This window comes from Otolemur garnettii, unplaced genomic scaffold (genome assembly GCF_000181295.1).
Source record: "Otolemur garnettii isolate 467f Iridium unplaced genomic scaffold, OtoGar3 scaffold00001, whole genome shotgun sequence".
Classification (NCBI taxonomy): Eukaryota; Metazoa; Chordata; class Mammalia; order Primates; family Galagidae; genus Otolemur; species Otolemur garnettii.
In genome coordinates this window covers 48,694,429-48,715,904 of record NW_003852396.1, presented here as the reverse complement: position 1 = coordinate 48,715,904, position 21,476 = coordinate 48,694,429, and the positions used below count along the sequence as shown (strand labels likewise).

Here is a 21,476-nt window from a genome sequence, read left to right as displayed (position 1 = left end):
GATAGGCTTCTTTGCTGCAGGACGTCTCAGAACCTCTGGTGAGGTGCTGTGCTGTGAATCCGAGAGAGGTACACAGTGTGCGGTTCTCCTTCACAGAGCTGCTTCTGGAATAAGTGATTCAGGGAATCTCCTCCTGGAAACACTGTTCTCCAGTGATGCCCCAGTTAGCATAGCCCACAAAAGTATTTCATTCTACAACTGTTGATGAATGGCCTACTATGTGCAAGGCATTAGTGTTAGGTTCAGAAAAAGGGATGTAAAAAATAGCTCAGAAGACCCAAATGTCTTCCCTCCATGGCAGAAGGTGAGAGGGATATATGAACAAGTTTATAGGAATACGGAGATAAGGGCACGGACTCCTCCAGCTGCCAAGACCTGGAGAGGCTTTGCAGATGAAGAGGCAGCAGGCTGAGTGTTGAGGGAAGGGTCCAATTTGGATGTGCGGAGGGATTCTCCCAGTGGAGGAAATGGTATAAAACAGAAATTTCCATGGTATGTGTCCGGCTGCTGAGTAGAGTCTGGAAGCTGGAGCTGGGGAGGTGGTGGGGGTGAAGAGTGAAAGCCTCCCCCCCAAAAGGCCTTGAAGGCCAGATGAAGGAGCGTGCATTGCACGCCACAGGCAGCGGGGAGTCACAGAGATCTTGTGCAAAGGAGCAACAGAATTACCCTCGTTCTTTTGAAAGACTGGTCTTTGAGCAATGTGTGGGAGGGAGGGATGAGAGAGAGAGACTGGGGAAGCAGAGGGCTGCCACCAGATTCTGCCGCCGCCATTGGGCTTGGTGGAGAGTAGCCTCCTACAGCTCCTTCCTGGAGCCCCTTCCTGGATAGCCTTGAGCTCAGTCTAGGTCGCTGGGTGCTCACCTGCATCCTGTTCATGGCCTCCCGAAGCTGGTCGAGCTGGTGGGCAGAGCTGAGGGCTTCCAGGCGGATGTCCGTCAGCTTCATCTCCTTGTCTCTCAGCTCATTTCGGAGCTGCATGACTGTCTCAGCCTCGCTGTCCATGCACTCTGAAATCCTGGGGGAGAGGAATGTTATTGAGCACTGGGCCATGTCAGTTGGCAGGTTTGGATACTGCCAAAAAAAATCTATATAGACTTCAAGAAAGGAAAAAAACTTATTAAATCATAGTACTTAATATGTACCAATAACAAAAGATGAATAGTCACGTTTGAGCACCTCTTATTATTGCAGAAGTCAAAGGTGACTTGAGTATTATGATTTTAATACGGTATTTTCCTTCTTTAAAATGTGAATACATTCTGTGGGCACTTTCTGTATAAGCAGCTGCCTGGTGCTTCCTGGAGGTGCCCAAAGCACCTGAAATCCACAGATTTTTATTACTGTTCTATACTTTCTTTGCAGAGCTCTGACAACCAGAATGGCTTTCGTGTGCCTTTCATCAAGATTCCCATAACCTAGGGATAAGAAAAGCAGGAGATGGTCAAAGGGGGTAGTGACCTTCAGGGTTTGATCCCCACTCCCTGCCCCTGTGTGTACACAGCTGGGCTCCTGTGATGACACGGCGTGGCCTCTGAGTTCTAACCCCACTCCGAGAAGAAACGTCAACTGTGTTTTAAAGATTAGAAACTCCAAGGTTAAACAGCAGAAATGTGATTTTTATTTGCTAAAATGAGGAAGGAATCTGTCTGGTCACATTCTAAAAACTCAGTCCCTTAAAAGTATCTAGAGAGCAAGCTTCTTTAAGTTTCCCCATTCCTCACACAGCTTAATACACTCATGGCAAGAAGGGAAACCTCTCTAGGGAGTTAGAGACCAGAGAGGATGATGTTACCTAAAAAGCTGAGGTTCTATCTGAAAACTCAGCAATAGCTTGGCTAATTGTCTTCCTTTCTCAGCCGTGTCCAAGATCCAGGTGGTTGTGGGATCCTGCTGAGTTCCTCTTTCTTAAGGGGTGGTCCCTTAGCTGCGCTTTATTTGATGACTTAGGTTTACTCTTCAAACACTTGGTGGTCAGCACAAAACGGAAACTCATGGAAGTCACAGTGAATTGCAATGTTGAAAGAGATAGTTGTCTAAAAAAGTTCTGTGAAATTCAAATATCATAGGCTCAGGGGTACCGGGTGATCCAGAATAGAAAATTCTGACGTTTCTTAGACTGGCGACAGAAAAACACAAACACTCACACGTACCCCAAGTTCACAAAGTTACAAAGCTGAAGCTGACTACGTCTGAAAGAGATAATGAACATGTGACCTCTGTAGAAGTAAACGACCACACAAGCCTGCCGTCCACAATCCAAGAGCTGGATTTGGTGCCAAACAAAACCTGACCTGTAAAAATGGTTGAGGGTGTAGAAATTTTAATTGCCAAAGGAAAACGACTTATAAATTCCTATAAGAGATGCAACTGTATTTCAGGGGCAGAAAGAATGAGAAGAAAAACACTTGAACAGCCAAATCTTTCTGTTGCTATTTTCTTGACCTGCACTTGAACTGTATTGATTTGAGGACACAAAGAGAATAGAAGTCAGCAACTTAGGAAGCGTCTCAAGTCTTACAATCCCAAAAAGAAAAAAGAAAAATCCAAGAAACTCCTGAACATGTAATTATTCCCATTTCATACCTAGGAGAAATAAAAGCTGATAGGTTTGGGATTAAGGGGCTAAAGAGACAGAAATGTCTTTAGAATTCAGATCATCTTTTCTTTCCCAGCTCTCTGGGCTTTGAATAGCCTGTGGTTTATAAGGTTTAACTCTACAGCATGCCTTTTTTTTTTCTTTTGTTTGTTTGGGAGGTTTGCAGGAGGAGCTTGCAAAAACTGGTTCTTTCTTGAAAAGACTATAGTTTGCTGGTTTAAATGGAGTATAGGACTGAACAAAATTCCACAGTGATACCGCGGTCTTAGCCAAACCATGCCCTGCACAGATCTTGAAGGCTGATTCATTACAGAGAACAGTCTGTTCTGGTTCCCGCTGTCTCACACTGGTTTGTCCATGGCAAGGCGCTGTGCTCAGGTCTCTTTCACGTGGTCTGTACCTTTTCCTCAGAAAGCTTTCTTAGCAAGAGAGACAGTATTTCCTTGGCACCCACTTTGTGAAATGTATCACAGGGGTTCCTTTGCGGAGCTTGGCCAAACAATGGCTTTACAAAGGGAAGCAAACTAAAATCGGGGCAGTCTGTTGGGAGAACAAGGTCCCCGCGTGATCCCCTAAATTGGTCAGCTTTGAGAAACACAGTGGCGAGGCCACCTGAGAGGGATGTCTACAACATAACAGTGATGTTGAAAATAAGTCCTTGTGCCATTACCTCAACAAAGTTTTAGTCCCTAACCCTATAACTCAAGATAGAGCCTTCTCTCTTGGTTCTGTCCCTGAGTAGACTCATGCTACGTCACCAATAATTCTATTGCACTTAACAGGTTATCCTTTGCTTGGCTGTTAATTACATTGACCAGCACATAATAGGGACCTAGCAAATGCTTACTGAATACATGAATAACTGGGCTAGGCATTCAAAGTGTATTATTTCATTTACTTTGTACATTACTAACTCTATGCAGAGGTTATAATTATCTCCCATTTTTAAAATGAGGAAGCAGAGACACAGAGTGATGACACGCCCAAGGTCACACTATTTAAAAACAACAGAGGCTGGCAGCACTTGTAGCTCAGGGGTTATGGCACCAGCCACATACACCCAGGCTGGCGGGTTTGAAGCCGGAGTGGGCCAGCCAAACAACAATGACAACTGCAACAAAAAATAGCCGGGCATTGTCGCGAATGCCTGTAGTCCCAGCTACTTGGGAGGCTCAGGCAAGAGAATCACTTAAGCCCAAGAGTTTGAGGTTGCTATGAGCAGTGACATCACAGCACTCTACCAAGGGTGACAGAGTGAGACTCTGTCTCAAAAAAACAAAAAACCAAAAACCAGAGGCAGGATCAAACCTGGGATGTGTGCTTCTGCACTATACCTAGTAGGTGCTCGGTACACGCTCATCCACTTCACGGACTACTTACTGAGGCAATGCGATGCATATTTTTCCCTACTCAGTCCCTCACCCCTTATTCCAGCCTCTTCCTGCTGTCTTGTCCAGACGCAGGGCTGGTGGTATGCCTAATTTTAAATGCCTCAAGTATGGGAAATATTGCCTTCCCACAACGACCATTCCTTTCGCCCACGGGGTGGGGAATTTTCTAAGCCCAACCCCTCTGCCTTTGGTTTTTTCTTTGAACTCCCTCTCACATCTAGATTTGCACATTCTTACAAACCTTTCAAGGTTAGAAATAAGCATGTGCTCTCAGCCCACCCTCTGGAAAACTAGACCCAAAACAAACATCTCCAGTGTCCATGGATGCTATGGAATGTAAGAGAAGGGTTGGGATCCAAATCCAAGTCTGCCCTGCCCAGTCCCTCTGGGGAGCGTGGCTGGAAGGAGAGGTCCTGCCCAGCGAGTGCATCACCACCACTCTCTCCTCGTCTTACTTGGCCACCCGGTGTTGCTGGCCCAGCTCCTACTCCCTCCTCCACTGGTTTCTTCTCTCTGCTCTCAGTTTCCACCCACTGCTCTGGCTGGCTGCCCTGCTTTCTCTTCCAGAACTTCAAATATCAGAGTGCCCCTGAGCTCAGTCCTTACACCTCTGGTCTTCTTCATTGCCCTCCGCCCCTCAGAGAAGCCTTTCAGCTATGCAGGTTTCAACACCACCCATGTGCCCAAGTCTCCCAAGTCTACACGCCCTGGGACTCTGGGTCAGCATCTCCAGAAGTGTGCCTCCTGGTCATCCCAAACTTAATGTGGCCGAACCAGAGCTGCTGATCTCTATCCTGCCTCCATCAGAGTCTCCTACCCGCCTCAAGTTCTCAAATTGTGAGTCTGGGACTATCTGAGGATTACTCTTCTCTTTCCCTCACATTGCATATCTGATCATCACCATGGACTGTCAGCCTTTCTTCAAGAATATAGTCTAATTCCATCCAGAACTCACCACCTCCATCAGTCACTCATTCTTTCCACCAAATATTTGAGTGCCTGCAAAACCAACAGGGTACCTACCTCCATGAAGCCCATACTGTAGATTTTGGGTAGAGGACAGAGAACAAATAACCAGGGACAGCCTACAGATCAAGGGTCGAATGGTGCTATGTGCAATGGTGGGGAATACAGCAGGACAAGGGGACAGTGGAGTGCTGGCTGCTGGTGGGCTGTTGCTTTATGCAGTGTAGATGGGTGACACTTTATATATAAGGTTGCACTGAGCAGAGACCCAGAATAAATACCAAGGGAAGAGCATACCAGGCTGAGGGCACAGCGAGGCCTCAAGAAGCAGAGTGTGACCAGAGTGTCTGAAGGACAGCAATGGGCTGCGGTGGCACCAGCCTCCAGGGCCTCTCCTTTCCTCCTTTTTTTCCTTCCTGATACTCCTTTCTACTAATTCAGATTATCCTCATTCCTGCTTGAAACTTTCCCCCATCTACCCAGTCCACCCGAAATCAGATGCACATTCACTTCAAAGCGTCACATGTCCTAGGTAGGGCCTGTCTGTGGCTTCCTTTCCCATGCTGAGGAAGCCCTGCTGGCCATCCCTCTCCTTCTCACATACATGAAGCTGTCTCCACATTAGGGTGTCATTTTTTCCTTGTGTCAGGAAGGCTGCCCTGCTCACTGGGGGCTGGAGTGGCAGAGGCTGCTATGTGCTCACTGAAGCCCATTGCCATCCTCACTTCCTCCCCTGCAGGTGGTAGAGCCCTGAGTCCGGGTCCGCGCCCGGGGGGAAAGGTAATGTGTGTGCCTCTTCCAGCTCAGTCCCTACGGCCCTCCTGTATGATCCTCTGCCCTCTCTCCCCTCCCTTACCCAATGGCCGGGCACAGAGTGCTGAGCAGAAGACTTAGGCCTCATGGACAGCAGGAACCTCGGTGCCCACACCACCACAGAACAGGCTGCCTGTTGACTAGGAATGTCTGCAATGAGTTTAGAGCCACAAATAAACAGTCATATGCAAAGCCACTGCGATTTGGGCTGAGTGTGTTACAGCCACTAATGATACTGACCAGAACTGACTCAGTGGTTCCTTCCACCATGCAGATCTCAGCTGAAATGCCACCTCCTCTCCAAGGAGCCTTTTCGGACCACTCTATCTAAGGTTGCTACTAAGGTACTCTGTATTCCAGCACTATTTTAATTCATAGCATTAGCCCTGAGCTTTATCTGATTTTTCCAGTTTATTCAGGATTTATTTAGCACCCTTCTTTCCACTTGGTACATGTATATTGGGTCTACTGGAATAGAACTCTGTCTTGTAGACTACTGTAAGAGCTGAGATCAGTGCCTGCCACAGAGTGGAGCTCAGGAGCAGAAAGATATGTACTACATGTCCTGTCTCTATTGGTCCCTAGTCTCCCAGGGCTAGAGATCTGTTTTCTCCAGGATACCTTAAAAGAGTGCTCTGCTCACACAGGTTGCTCCACACAAAGTTTAAATCAGTAAATAAAAAGACGATGAATTCCATTTTCTCCTGGTCAGAAAACAAATGAGCTGGGATGCTCTGAGATGATGCATGTGTGAGAGTCACAGCAACCTGTTTGCTGCTCAGGCTGGAGTGCAATGTCATCATCATAGCTCAAGGCAACCTCAAACTCCTGGGCTCCAGGGATCCTCCTGCCTTGGCCTCCTAAGGAGGTGGGACTACAGGCATGTACCACCGCACCTGGCTAATTTTTCTTTTTGCGGGGTGGGGGTAGAGATGGGATCTTACACTTGCTCAGGCTGGTCTCAAACTTCTGATTTCAATTGATCCTCCTGCCTTGGTCTCCCCGAGATTACAGGGTAGGATTATAGGCATGAGCCAGCATGCTCAGACTGTAACTTGCTCCTTATTTACGTCTCGGGCACTCTGACGATCTAACAGACACATCCTCCCTATCACATTCATCTAATCCTTCACATGCTGGGGTTGGGGACCACAGGGACATGTTGGAGTCCAGTCCTTAAAGGTTCTTCTTCCTTCTCCTGCTCAGATTGTTACCCTCATTCACAATAGAAGGAAGGACACATCCCTGTGGCCACCCTCTTACTAGGGTGCTCCTTGGAAGAAGAGGAGCTGGTAATTAAAACAGAGTCCCTGACAGGGCCATGTTTCACTAGTGGGTAGGGAGGCTTAAAATCAGTGACCCCACAGTCCATTTCCTCTCTTCCATGCATTTGGTGTGCTACAAAGACCTGACCTCTGGACAGGCTGGTCTTCCCTGCACTCTCTGTACCCATGTGGAAAGCCATTTGGGCAGGGCCTTAGGACTCTTACATAAGCTGCTATCTCTAGCAGACTGGCTGGGTAAGTGGACTTAGGGTCAGCTCTGAAGACCCAGCTTCCCGAGAATGAAGGAAGATGGAACAGGAAGAATGAAACTCCAATGCACAGTGTCTAACTTGGCCCTCCCAAGAATCTACCAAGGCAGCTATAACTAGCTCCATTTTTACTCGTGAAGAAACTGAAGTTTATAGAGCCAAACTCTTTTTCTAACCCCATCTCAGTGGCTATTTGGGCCGCAACCACAACTCCTCTCATCTTGCTGATAACTTTCCTCTTCTTCAATTCTAGGCCTAGAATACCACAGTCTCAGAATGAGTTCAGCCCTACTGGGCAGAGGTGGCCTTTCTCACTGCTGCAGGGAGCAAGCTCTTTTATACCCATTTACCATGGTCAGTCCTTAGATTAGAGTAAGCAGGCAACAACCATTAACCCAGTTTGACAAAGACATGGAAACAAAGAGAGGTTAAGCAACTTGCTGAAGGCCAGCCAGCTAATGACAGATATTGACATCACCTGCACTAAAACCTAATCTCCTTTCTCTTTCAACCTTCCCAGTCCTAACTCACGGAAAGGACATGCATAGTCCTGCTGAAGCAAAACACAAAGGATCCTATGGAGCAGATGTAGCATAACAGCACTCCTCCCCATTCCCATCTGAGAGAGTTCTTAAGGGCTAAGATGTCCTGTGACTAGGCCGACCTTGACGGACTGACTTACAGAGAGTTGGAGTGAGAATTCCTCAGCAGCGGAGTGGAACCCGTGGACCCGTTGTGTGGTAACTTTGGTGAGGAAGGCAAAGAGGAATCTGTCATCTCTTCAATGTCTGAATGAGAGGATGCTGACTTGGGGGACTTCTTCTTCCCGAAAGCTTGCTTGAAGGAGCTGCGTAACTGAATATACCAGATTGTCAGCCTCACGGGGGCTGAGGCCAATCCTTAGGCCTCGGCAAAACAGGGACATGCACGTAAAAAAGCAATTAGTTCTCCCAGATTTCCCCCCCACCAATGGAGAAGGTTCCCAACAGCTCTCTTGAATCAGTGCATTAAAGGAAGAAGAGTTATCTGGTATGGACAGCTCAAAGGACTGAACCTGTGGGTAACATTCCATGCCTACTCTTGGTTTCAGACTAGATGCAAGACAGAGCCTGGCTCAGCAGATGTGTGTCGGGAAGATGAGGTTACACAGCAACAAAGCAGGATGCCCAGACTTGGTAACAGATGCGGATGGAGTTAGTCATATCAGTGGATGGGTTAGCTTGGTATCTGATATTAAAGTTGGTCTTGCTTACCTCATTTACCTGCCAGAGAAAACGCAAGCAAAAATGGGGAAGGGGAAGGAAAAAAGACAATTTTTAACAGATAAAGCCAGTGACAGGGAAAGCTTTGGATTTTTAGACACAACATGGCTAATAATAAACACCACACACAGAGGAGGTTTCCAGGAGGGCAGGAGTCATTAGAAGCGCTGGGGGCATCTTCCTCCATCATGAAAGGAAGGGGATAGCAGGTGGGGAGTCCCTGCAATTCCAGTTCTCCCAGCTTCTCCCCGTCTGGTTGAAATGGCTACTCTAGCTTCTTATTCTTTTCCTGCCTCTTATCAGCCATCTCTCTGTAGATGCCTGCCTCTTATCACCCCATCTCTTTGATTTGGGGGTGGGAAGAGATCCCTTCCTTTCTGAGTAGTGCTAACGGTACCGCTCCCTAGCCCCAGAAGGCTGCGTGGTTCTTTGCCTTCTCCTGGGAGTTCCTGCTGCCTTTGTAAATATGATAATCTAATAAGCAGGAAATTAGCCATCTTACTTGTAACTCAAAAAACGGACAGTCATTTTTTAAAAACTTATTAACCATACTGGGGAACAGGAATTAGTCTATCATTACTTCCCCAAACCATAAAGTAGAACTGAAAGTTCTCATGGGAACAAAAAGAATTAACGTGTAATATCTTCTCTGAAAGCCACAATCGGTATTTATTGTTCTAGACCAAAAAATAATGTTTCATCTTGAAATAAAGGTCTTTTACAGAGTAATTTCCTTTTCCTAAAGTCTTTTTTCCTCTTGAAAATACATTCTAGGGGTTTTCTTAGGTGTTGAGAAATTCAGAAAGTGGGTCACTCTGAAAAATATTAAGATTTTTTCCTCCCATCAATGTGTTCCATCTGTAACAAACTGCCTGTCCAGCTTGTGGGCAAATCTAGATCCCTTCATTTCTCTCCTGCTTTTTTCCTTCTGGTCATATTTCCAGAGAGGAGTCATGGAAACAGCAGGATTAGGGACACAAACCATCAACTTAAATCCCTGCCTCCACTCTCTACTAAAAAACCAGGTAGAGGAGGAGATTACAAAGATTTGACAGAATTAAGCTTTGGGCTTCACTGAGGATGCCAATTATCCATCATCCCTGACTTTACTGATAACCCAAAGTTGTCTTCAAGCAACAAAAAGTAAGTTTTATTTCTAGAATTGAAGCAAATGGATATCCATTTTTTTCCACAGCAAATATTCTCTCATCACTTTGATGATCAAATCAGATCTTATTTATCAGTGACATATGAGATGCCAACATGAGTTAATCTTCTCTGTTTAGTCATAGAAAATCAGTTGTCTAAAAGCCATTAATAAAGAAAAAATTAATCAGAATGATGAGAGGGTCACACTGAACTGGACTTTTAGCTTGCTTCCAATGCAAGTCATCAATGACTAAAATAACTAAATCCCTAATTTCTCTATCACTAGACCTCGCCACCCATCCAAGATAACATAGAATGAATGAGAATGTACACGGTGAGTGAGGATGTCGAAGCTTCTATGAAAATGATGCCATCAGCCTGACAACCAGGGCTCTCTGACCACTGGCCACCTTCAGGTCACCTTGGGATATTCCTGCCTGAAGGCAAGGAATAGCAAATGTTGGTCAGGACTTTGCAGCTTTTCTGGTAAAACTAAAAACTGAGAAGGGATTGAGTAGCATAGAATTTTCCCAGAAGGGTGAGAAAAACTGTTCAAGATGACCGTACAGAAATTCAAGTAGCTCACTGGGTTTCTGAACACGTGGAGAAATATTGCAACGGATACTTAATGTTATTAAACTCACCATCAGGAGGGTACAATCTCCAGTTTGTAACTCCTCCCTAATTCCTAACATTGACATTAGGAAACTTATTTACAGGATGGAGTTAAAAAGTTTTCAAAGAGCAGGCTGACTTGATGCTATCCTAGGCAATTATGTAAACAGAGGTTATTGTTAATGATAGGATAACTAGCAGTATACGCTCAAAAAAGTACTCTGGAACTAATTAAGAAGAAAACACTTTGCTCTCGTACCTAGAACGTTGTGGCTGACGTATAATGAGAAAGAAATGACACGGGTATGGAATGAAAGATGGGGACTCCACACAAAGTCTCATGGAAGATAAACAACTACCAAGTGGTGGTGATTTTATAAATTCTTGTGTTTTGCTGAGCATAACATTGATTTTAGTCAAAACCTATCCACAGACCAAAGGTCTATGACCTGCAGTTGAGAGCTAGCCTGGCCTTTATTGGGGGGGGGGGGGGCGCTGGTTCCCCGGCTGACACTGTCAGGCAGTCCCCAGGAGTGTCTGCACATACACTCACCCAGTTCTTCCTCTTCTTTTTCTTCGAGTCACTCTCTATGTTGCTGCCCACGCTGGAGTGGCTGGTGGCGCTGTTGATGCTGGAGACGCTGTCGGAAGAGTGCTGCCTGCGGATGCGGAGGTCTGCAGACTGGGCTGGGCCGTTTCCTGGAGGCCAAAGCAGGGTATATAAGCAGCTGCCGACCTAAGCCCTGTCCTCCAGGGCAGAGGATGGCCCTTCCTGTGAAACCGCACACCGGGGACTTCTATTTCCCACTTAGATGTCACCTCCGTCCCCCACTGCTGGTTTTAAGATCCTTGAGTAGGTGGCTGCTCTCTCTGTCCTCTGGGGTCAACTAAACAAGGTCTACCTTCTCTCACTTGACAAAACAGAAGTGAAGGGAGGCTCAGAGGGAATTTCCCTAAGACCAGCTCTCTTAGAGAGGCTGGAGCCTGTGCCTGTGAACTGCAGCCGTGGTCACCATCATTGTCCGCCCCTCTGCCCCTGTTGTCCAGGCTCCTGCTGCAAAACTGCAGCCCTTGGAAGTGCCAAGCCCACAGCAGCTCGGGGCCTTCCATGTGCTATCTTCCCACCTGGGTGCTCTTTTTCCCTTGATTCTGCCTGGCCAGTTCTTTCTAATCCTCCCCATTTCAAATCTATCATCACTTTTTCAGAAGGCCCAATAGCTACAAGAACAACCGTACTGAAAATGACTGACATCCAACGAAGTGTGCAGACGGTTTTCCCCAGGAGGACAGACTCCCTAAAGCGTGGTCTCGAGAGCCCTGGTTAGACAGACACAGGTTCTCAACCCACTTCTGTTTCTTACTGCTCCCTGACTTTAGGAAGTAGCTCTCATGTCCGAAAGCCAGTGTCCTCAACAGTATAATGAGGAAAGGACCAGTGTGATACTCACAGATGGGAAGAAAACAAGATAAAATTGATCTAATCACTGAAGCACTGAGCACAGTGTTCAGAACACAGTACGTGTTCCATAAAAGCTATCAACACTGCTTCTTTTACTGCTACTGACAATATTCTTAAGCAGGAGGTAACCACCTGCACACCTACATTCTTTTCTTTCATCCCAGCTGAGATACAAAGGACAAAGCAAGTTGCTCAGAAATGTTTTCCTGGATACATCAGGGAGGAACTATTTCAGTTTATCCTATATCAATAGCAAAGTGTTAGTAAAATTAAGGGCTGTAAACCACTCTGATGCTCTGTCAGTAGAAATATATTTTCTCCCATTTTTGAGATCCATCAAGAAGATCAAGAGCTTTATCTTCACAGAGACTAGAAGTGACCTGATTAAAAGTGTTTGCCTTCCAGGACCTGCCCGACCTGAGGCAAAATTGAATTACCCAGCGCTGTGGCAGGGAGGTTGCATCATGTATCGTCAGGGGAAGGCTCCTAGGGGCAGGTAGGTGTCGGCATCATGTATCCTTAGGGGAAGGCTCCTAGGGGCAGGTAGGTGTCTGTTCCTCTTACTTTACCTTTGCAATTGAGCTCCGGTGTGTTAATTACTCCATTTATGGCAGCCTGGGCAGCTGCGTTCTGTTTCTTTAGCAGCTCAATGGTTTTTCTTAACTCATTCAGTTCTGAATCCTGAGGAACAGAAAGAACGGTTGGTGATCCCTAAACCATTCTGTGCAGAATTCCACTTAGCTTCACTATGGGAGGGAAGGGAACGGGGAGTTCAACGTAACCTCTGTCTTACTGATTCAGTTGGACTGAATATCCACAGGCATAAACAAACACATAGAAGAGGTAGGGGTGGGAATACAGATCTGGCTGATGCTGTTATCATCACTCAATCAAAGTCATTTTTTCCCTACACAGATCTCCCTATTCTTTACAATTAAATTCTAGTAGTTCAAGAAGTACATTAAAATCTCTACAATCACCTAAAGGAATGAGAGTAATATTTTTAGGTTTGTTGTTAACTCCACGCAGGGAGAGAAGCCAGCCGCCTTTCTGCCTCACCTTCTGCTCAGCTGTCATGGTCAAACTCTGGAGCCTGATTGTCATGTTTCCAAGACTCTGTTCAAAGGCTGCCACGAGATGAGCCTGGAGGGGGAAGACACAGCATCAGTTCCATTACCTTGCCAGGCACGAGGGCCTAAAAGGGGCTGGATCTTAAAGGCAGAAATCCCATAGGTATCACTTGGCATTGCCTACTCCTTCAGGTTGCCTTGAAGCCCATTCCCTGCTGCCTTTTGGGGTCCAGTGACTCCAGCATTTTACTTGCTCAAACATCCTGTCCATCTTCCTAGCTCAGGGCCACTGTCCATCCCTTCCCCTCTGCCCGGAATGCTTCCCCCCTCCCCGCCTCAATCTTCTCCTTGTCTGATTTTTACATGTCTACCTTGAGAGCTCTCTATGTTTGCACTCAAGACCCACCCAGACCGGGTTAGTTCCTTCATACTCTCACAGCACACTGCACTTCTGACAAATGCTTTGTGATTTCATGGTTAAAAACACACACAGTCTGTGGTTGTTGATCTACGTCTGCCTTCTCTGCTGCACTGAGGGATGATTTTTTGCTCACCACCTGCTAAGCTCATAGTAGAGGCTCATATCAAGTATGTTTGCAGAATGAACAAAGTGGTTGGCATATTTTGCTTATTATAATCCTGGTTAATAAAAAGCTAATGAAAGGCCCATCTGCTCCCTCCTTGGAGAAACCTTACCTATTTCCCCCAGTGAGTTACCACTTCCCGAGTACTTTTAGACACTTCTGTTAGAACATGACATCAGATGGAACATTACTACTAAGAAAATTTTTCAAGTGTTGTCGATTATAATTAAATATGCATCCAATTTTCAGAGATTTTAACATGTGAAAAAAGAATACCTTTTAGAACTGAGAAATGTGAGCTTCTTTTCTGCCTGCACCCCTGTCTGCAACTTTATTCAAGGATAAGAGGTAACTTTGTGTCCCAACATTAAGCTTTTGCCTGGGACACAGAGTAATAGTCGAAATGTTGGTTGGTTGAACAAGGATCCAGGTTACGTCATTAAAACCAAGAAGAAAGAATGGATGCCTTTTAATAGTCATGCTAGGGAATTTCCAGCAATCAACTTAAGCATCCAGTACCAGCCAGAATTTTCTAACCTCCAAACTCTACTTGGATAAATGGAATAGGGGCATGACCTATAGTTAAGAGGCATTTGAGCAGCAGACAAAATGAATTGTGATGAAGGTTAACACCACCTCTGTCTTGCTTACCCCTGTGTATCCTCACAGGGTACAAAGTAGCCACTCCATAAATGAGGGCTGGATGAGGAAATGGAGGATTGAAAAGAAAAGCACTTGGATGAAGGAGGTGGTGTGGCACGGGGTATAGAGTTGTAGGTCTCCAGCTCTCATTCGAGCTCTTTCTGATTATTCCTGATGCTGAGCGAGTCATCTAATCCTCCTGGCCTCAGCTTCTTTATCCCTGATATGGGAAAAATATCAATCTTGAGCACGAAATGAAACAAAATGGGTGAGGAAGGCCTATGAGCCATTGAGTAATTGCAAAACGCAGGAATGAATGACACTGGTAGGGAAGGGAAGGGGTTTGGGAATGAGAAAGTGAGAAATGAAACTAAGAGGGGAGTCATATTCCCGGAGAACACAGGTGTAGGGAGGGAGCAGACACACCGAGGACAAGGGGACAGGGGACGAGGAGAAGAGCCAGCAGAGGTTACTTCTGAGGAGCCCTGGGGGAAATGAGATTGGATCTTGCTGGAAAATTCTAGAGGAAAAGATGACTGATGCACACAGAGAAGAATAAAAGCAGGGTAAGAATGGAGGGAGAGGGAAGAAGCCTTTGGCCTGGGTCGTGAGGAGGGTCAGCAACATTTGATATAAGGGGAGGTCAGAGGGGTGCACAGAGGCCTGTTATCCAACTTCCTCAAACCAGGATGGTTGAGGCTAAGACATCACGAGGATCAACTGTCGGCAGGGACCAGGACCATTTGTAGTGTTAAGTGGAAGACCTAGGCTTTCTGACTACATCATCTTTCTCTATTAAAAATGGAGAAAATCTCTTTTGATTTTAAAATAAATAGACATGCTTTGGTTTGTCCTGGAGAACAGGGGGCAAAATCAAAATCAATCAATTTGAGATAGTCACATAGTCAAGGAAGGAAATGGGCCAGGCCACGAATACCTAAAAGAGTGTTTTGCTCTCCCTTACAAAGGAATGACTAAGTTAAATTTAAATGACTTCATTTCCATTTATTTCAGTTTGGCCTTTCACTGTCCCCCCTCCCATGATTCCAATTGTTGGCATTCACATTTTCTATTCAATTAAAAACAAAACCGAAAACCTAACCCTTGAAGACTGCTATTGAAAGAGTGTTTTTGCAAGCTCAAAAAGAAACTACATTTGCTCTGAAGCACCAGAGGGTCCCTAGCAAAAGGACTGTCTTTGTGTCATCAGCATAACTATGAACATAGGCCAGAGAGGCTGTCCTAGGCCTGGCTCAGAGACACACAACAGCCTTCTCATCCAGCACCATTCTCACGTTCCCAGGGAAAACAAACACCAGCGGTATAAAAACACCCAGAGAAGGTGGCTTTGAGTAGTTTGTCTTAGAAAAACAAACACAGCTTGTTCTGTGAGAAAAATGGCAGACAATAAAACATGTTAGCACTGCCGGTGGTGTGTGGTAAGACTAAATATTTACTTTATAACAATATAGGATTCAATGGCTTTTATGAGTCGCAAAACTCACTTCTGGAATAATATAAGGGATCTCGCTCTTACTCTTTTAGAACAGAGGGTAGAGTTCCAAATGGCCCAAAGTAAAGTTCCTTGTGCAACATGAGATCAGTGGAGGCACTGACTCAAGTTCACTGATAAGTTAACTACTACTTGAGGATTAGTCAAGGGCAGCGATTGGCAGCTGTAATTCTTAATTAAAAGAGTAACTCAGAATCACTTGTGGGTTGGGGATGCCAGTAAACCTCACATGTTTGCATGATACCCAGAAGACCCCCTCCCTGGGTCTAGAATTATTCTGGATTTGAATGCATACCTCTAGTTCTCTAGATAAAGAATCTATCCATTGAATACCTCTGCTGCTTTTTAGAATAGGATCTAAGCCTCAGAATTTATTTTTACATCAATTTCTGAAGTTCTTTTGTTATCATTACTGATGGTAGAAGAGGTAAGGAAACACAAGGAATCACAAAATACACAGTGGCCTAATATGTTAGGGGTTTGGAAAGAAATCCAAGAATTCCAGAAATGTAAGAGAACTTAGGAGACTGAATGGTGAAGGCAGCTATCAATTACTGACCTTGTAGTAAGGTCAAGCACCGTGCTAGGTAACTCAAGTGCAGATTTTAAAGAGAAATGCTTTCCTTGAGTTGACTCAGGCTCAAGCTGAGAATGCCAGGGTAAAAACTCCAGGTGAATGATCGGAATATTGACTCCAAGTCAAAGGAAGACAAATTTCTGAAGCTGCATTTTAACAGCATGTTGCAAAGTGCTGTGGGTTCAGGATGGGTTGTGATCTCCAGGCCAGGAAGCCTTGCCTCAGAGGCATCTTGGTACCTTCCGATACTGTAAGCTCTGCCTCCTGAGCTCCAGCCTTTGCCTGGTCACAGCTCTGCACAAGGGCTGCTTATCAGATGGGACATATGGGGGCAGGAGACCTCTGCCCCTGTTCTAATCCATTACTCTGATCCTATATCCACACCACAGTCAGGAATCTTTCTAAAGAGAAACCAGACCACCCCACTGCTTTCTTAAAACTTACTGGAAGAAGTCCAAACTCCCAGCCCAACAGCTCAGACACTGTGTGATCTCACCCTTGCCTTCTCCAGTGGTTTCTTCCTCCTCATTTCCTTCTCTGACCCTTAGCTGTTCCCCATAGCCAAGCTACAGATTCTAATCACACCAAGCTCCAGATAATTCAAAATGCACCAAGACCATTCTCCCTGGCCTTTGTGCAAACTATTCTCTGGTATGAATTTTGTCTTCCCCTACACCGCATTCATCAGATGTCGCCTCCTCTGGAGGTCCTTCCTGACCCCCTTCCCACCCTGTACCAAGACTGAGTTAGCTCCCCTTATGAACTTCCACAACCTTTCCTTCCTCATCTCTACCCTAGCAGTTATCATGTTATAGCAATCCTATTTGTTCTGTCTCTCTGCTGCAGCAGAGACTGAATGCTAAGAAGCTGGTGACCGTGCTTGCTTTACGATTGCACCCACAGTGCCCGAGGCATAGCTGGCACCCAAACAGTGTCGAATTGAATGCTGCTTGGCAGTGTCCCCTGCGCACATAAAAGTATATATTATAATGACAGAGCAGCTGGCTGTTTAATGCGGAGCCCTAAATTCTTTTCCTTTCTGTCCTTCTTTACCCTCTCCTTTAAGATCAAAATCTTCAGAAAGGGAAAGGGAGAGAAATTGACATTTTAATGAGCACTTAATATATAGCAAACACAAACCATAGCACAACTGTTGAGAGATTTATCACCCATATTACAGAGAGAAGCAAATTCAGTCTAAAAGGCTAATGAACCAAACCCACAGCCACAAACTCAGTAAGTGTGCGAGCTGACAGTCACACCCAAGATGCTAAAGCCTGTATGCCAGGGGTCCTCAAACTTTTTAAACAGGGGGCCAGTTCATTGTCCCTCAGACCGTTGGAGGGCCAGACTGCGGGCCCTGAAACGAGTCGGCTGCTAGGGAGGACAGGCAGTGGAGGCAAACACACCCGGCAGGCTGGATAAATGTCCTAGGCGGGCTGCATGTGGCCTGCAGGTCTTAGTTTGAGGACGTCTGCTATATCCTTTTTATCATACTCTGCCGATTCTGTATGTTCAGAGACAGGAGGCCCCAAGGCAGTGCTCAACAAGTAGGACCTCTCACCCCCATGGCTACTGCCCTGTCTGTACTTACATTTGCTGTCAGCTGGGTGGTCAACGCTGAAACCTTCTCCTGGGAGGCATCTAGTTCCCGCCGCAATTTACGAATCTACAGATGACAAGGGACAGAGTCACTTGCTTTGGGAATCCATTTCTAGGTTGAGTTGGGTAAAACAATCCATAATAATGAGAGCGGAAATCCAAGCAGCAAGCTGTTCCTTACCTCTGACTGGCATTTTTCTTCGGGCTATAAAGAAAACATAAGGGAAGTTAGACCAGCTGAGCAAGGAAAGGACTGTGAAGTCCAGCCCACCCTGAGCGCCATGTGTGGATACCTGCACTAGCTGGAAGATTTATTAGTTTCTTTTCTGGTTAAATTTTAGTTTTGTTTTTTTTTAGTCTAAGTAAATTCCATGCAATATTGGGGACATATTTATACTAAGAAATTATTTGTTAATCTGACTTCCAAATTTAATTAGGTGTTCTGTATTTTATCTGGCAATCCTATCTAGGGAGCAAGGAGGACAGCTCTCATGTTAATTCTGCGCCCATTTTATCCCTCTCTTTCACCTACATAGGGCATCTCAGCGGGAACAGCAGCAGGGCAGACAGGCCTCTAAGTCAGGAGGGATGGGGAGGTCCCTATCAGCCAGGTTGGTACTATACAGTGGTCAAGACAGAAGTGACCTTTAGCTTCCTATGCCCCACCATAAGTCTCCCAATTATCCATGACCCTACCAGGAAGGGTTTGCCCTGTTGTCCATTTTACTGGCAGAGCCTTCCATGCTGTGGTGACATAGGTACCTGCCAGGCAGAAACTCTGAGACTATCTCTTCCCAGAAGAGGCATTCACATGGGATGTAGGAACCTGCTGCAGGAGGAACCTTTCTTCCCCTCTCCTCTGGTTCCTATGGGGGCCCATAAAAAAGGCATCCATTCTGCTCCTTGGAAATGTAGAAGTGTTCCTGTCCTCCTCTCCACCCACCACTCCAGTGTCCCCAGGGATGAGGAATGATTTGTAAACCAGTTAGGTGAGTGGACAATAGTAAGGGCCCCATTTTGTCCTTGGGTCCTAGATGAGTGTCCTAATCCAATTTCACTAGTGATAAACCCAATATTTTTAAAAATCAGCATCTGATTTTTAGTGTGTAAGTGTCTAATTTTCTATTAGTTCAGAACACAAAGGGGGATGATTCATTAGAACCTGCAGACCTCAACACCAATCAGCAGAGCAAGTGGGCAGCTGCTTCCTGTCTGGTCTTCACCCCAGATTCCCACTGCCCTCCCTCCTAATCCCAAAAGCCCCCCCCCAACCCACCACCACCAATAGCAGCAACTAGTTTTTAAACAAATGTGGCCAATAGCAGCAACTAGTTTTTAAATAAATGTGTCATTTAATCCTGACAATAATTCCTTTAAGTAGTTTGTCTGTATTTCTTTAGAGGTTCAAAGAGGTTAAGTGTCTTGCCTAAGTCACATAGTTTAACAATCTCCTTATCTAAGAAATACTTTCAGAAGGTTGGAAGATGTCCTCAGGGTTCACTCTTCCTTCCCAGGTAATATTCATTCTTTGTTGTCCACTCCACTGCGACCACACATCAAATATTCACTGATCTCCTACTATGTGCCAGGCACTGTTTTAAGAAACCGGGTTATATTGGCTTGGCGCCTGTAGCACCAGCCACATACACTGAAGTTGGTGGGTTCAAATCGAGCCTGGGCCTGCCAAACAACAGTGACAACTATACCCAAAGAATAGCTGGGCGTTGTGGCAGGGACCTGTAGCCCCAGCTACTTGGGAGGCTGAGGCAAGAGAATCGCTTAAGCCCAAGAGTTTGAGGTTGTTGTGAGCTGTGATGTCACAGCACTTTACCCAGGATGACATAGTGAGACTCTGTCTCAAAAAAAAAAAACCCAAACAAACCAGGATATAGTTGTGAACACGACCAGGTCCCTGACCTTGTGTTGCTTACATTTGGGTAATAATAATGAGCATTTTGCTGAATGCTTATCACATGCCAGACTGTTTCAATCACTTTACATTCATTATTTAATCCTTATCACAACCCTTAGAGTAAGTACTAATACTATTGCTTTCTGGTTTGCATATGAGGAAACTGAGGCACAGAGAGGTTAAATTACTTGCCCATGGTTGTAGCTGGTTAATTGGTACCTAACGTCTCAGAGAAGGCACATGTGAGGACAGTTGGGGTTGGATCCAAGGTAGTCTGGCTCCAGAGCTTGTGATCTTAACCAGCACATTCTCTCATTCTTTTATAATAGCTACATTCTCATGGAGGCTTTCCAGAAGTCTCATCCAAAGGAGAAAAGTTATTGGTGAGGATGCCACAGCAATCTAACAGTGGGGAAGCTGGTAGAGGCCTGTTAGCAGGCTGGAACATCCACACGGATCTAGTTCTACTACTAAACATTTCAACTAACAGTCCTTCCCCATGCCTCTGTCACTGTCTGTCCCTGTGCCCACCTGTTTCTGGGGTTTGGCCCCCATTATCAAGAGCAGCCAAGAGAAATCCCGTCCTCTGCATTGTGCCCTCAGCTGCTGCTGCTGTTCCGCACATCTGGGAACACTGTGTGTAGCGGCGGGCCTCCTTCCACTCCGCAGTTCCACTGGGAGCTCAACTGCTCCCTATTGACCAAGAAAGCAAGTCTGATGCCAGATGCGGCCTCTCAGACCTTTTCTATTTCAAGTCCATGACTTCTCTATGGCAATTATTTAGACCATGTAATGCTTTCGTTTGTAATTAAAATTGTGGGCGGATTTCAGGCAGATTAAACATTCTTGAATATCCAAGAATTACAGAGATTTCAAGGAAGGAACTGACTGTCATCCAATAAGAGCCTTGAAAACTCTCAGCTATGAAGCTGAGATTCCTCGTTCTGGGTCTTTGGCAACTTAAGAGACTCCTAAAATACCTTTTTAGACAATAAACAAGAACTTGTTCACCTTAACATTTACAAAGGCGCCTGGGACACGTGTTTAGAAATTTCGGCATCAACAAGAAGCCAATAACAGATAAGGAATCATGCCTCCGTGGTAGGTGGTAGCAGAGTCTAGCTAGACTTGCAGTTTTGCAGGAAATTAGTAGAGTACTCTAGCATGAAAACATTCAAATGTTAGGCTATTTCTTTAGAAGTCCACAGAAGCAATCTAAATTCTCAGAGAAGGCACAAGTGAGGACAGCAAATGGAAACCTCTGACTCCATGGCTCAAGGAAGGTCAGAGATGGGGTGGGGACCTGGGAAGATCACCTCACTCAGCTTCCTGACTCAGAGGGCAAAACTGAGAGACACCCTGAATAACAAGGTGATTTGTTGAAAGTCACATAGTGAGAAAATAACTAAGATTAGACCTAGGTCTCTTGCTATCCAAATGAACATAGAATTAAAAGTTATTATTATTAGATCTTTGGTAATTTGTTATGTCCACTCAAAAACGACAACTTTAAATTTCACAAAGCACTGTCTTTATATTCACAGACCCAGAACAAAGGCTATTGGAAGAGCATCTTTCATTGCAAGAGCTTCCAGTGCCTGGCATGAAGGGGCTGCCCCTGGAATTGCACGTAATAGTTTCCTAGATTTGAACACTCACAGGTGGAGAAGCCCATGCTCTTTCCCTTCAAGGCTGGCCAGTAAAAGCCAGATACCCAGTTTTTTTTTTTTTTTTTTTTTGAGACAGCGCCTCAAGCTGTCCCCCTGAGTAGAGTACCTTGGCATCACAGCT

General features: G+C 45.5%; 1 protein-coding gene across 1 annotated transcript in view; it reads right to left on the bottom strand.

Moving 5' to 3' along the window:
• The window catches only part of NAV2 (neuron navigator 2), a 276,592-nt gene that overhangs the window by 27,845 nt on the left and 227,271 nt on the right, over positions 1 to 21,476 (bottom strand). Inside the window, exons 21-27 of the mRNA XM_023510001.1 lie at positions 17,955 to 17,978; positions 17,766 to 17,840; positions 12,845 to 12,928; positions 12,355 to 12,466; positions 10,880 to 11,025; positions 7,983 to 8,155; positions 862 to 1,015 (exon numbers count right to left, since the gene is read on the bottom strand). Coding sequence (XP_023365769.1) covers positions 862 to 1,015; positions 7,983 to 8,155; positions 10,880 to 11,025; positions 12,355 to 12,466; positions 12,845 to 12,928; positions 17,766 to 17,840; positions 17,955 to 17,978 — 768 coding nt within the window. The remainder of the gene's footprint in view (positions 1 to 861; positions 1,016 to 7,982; positions 8,156 to 10,879; positions 11,026 to 12,354; positions 12,467 to 12,844; positions 12,929 to 17,765; positions 17,841 to 17,954; positions 17,979 to 21,476) is intronic.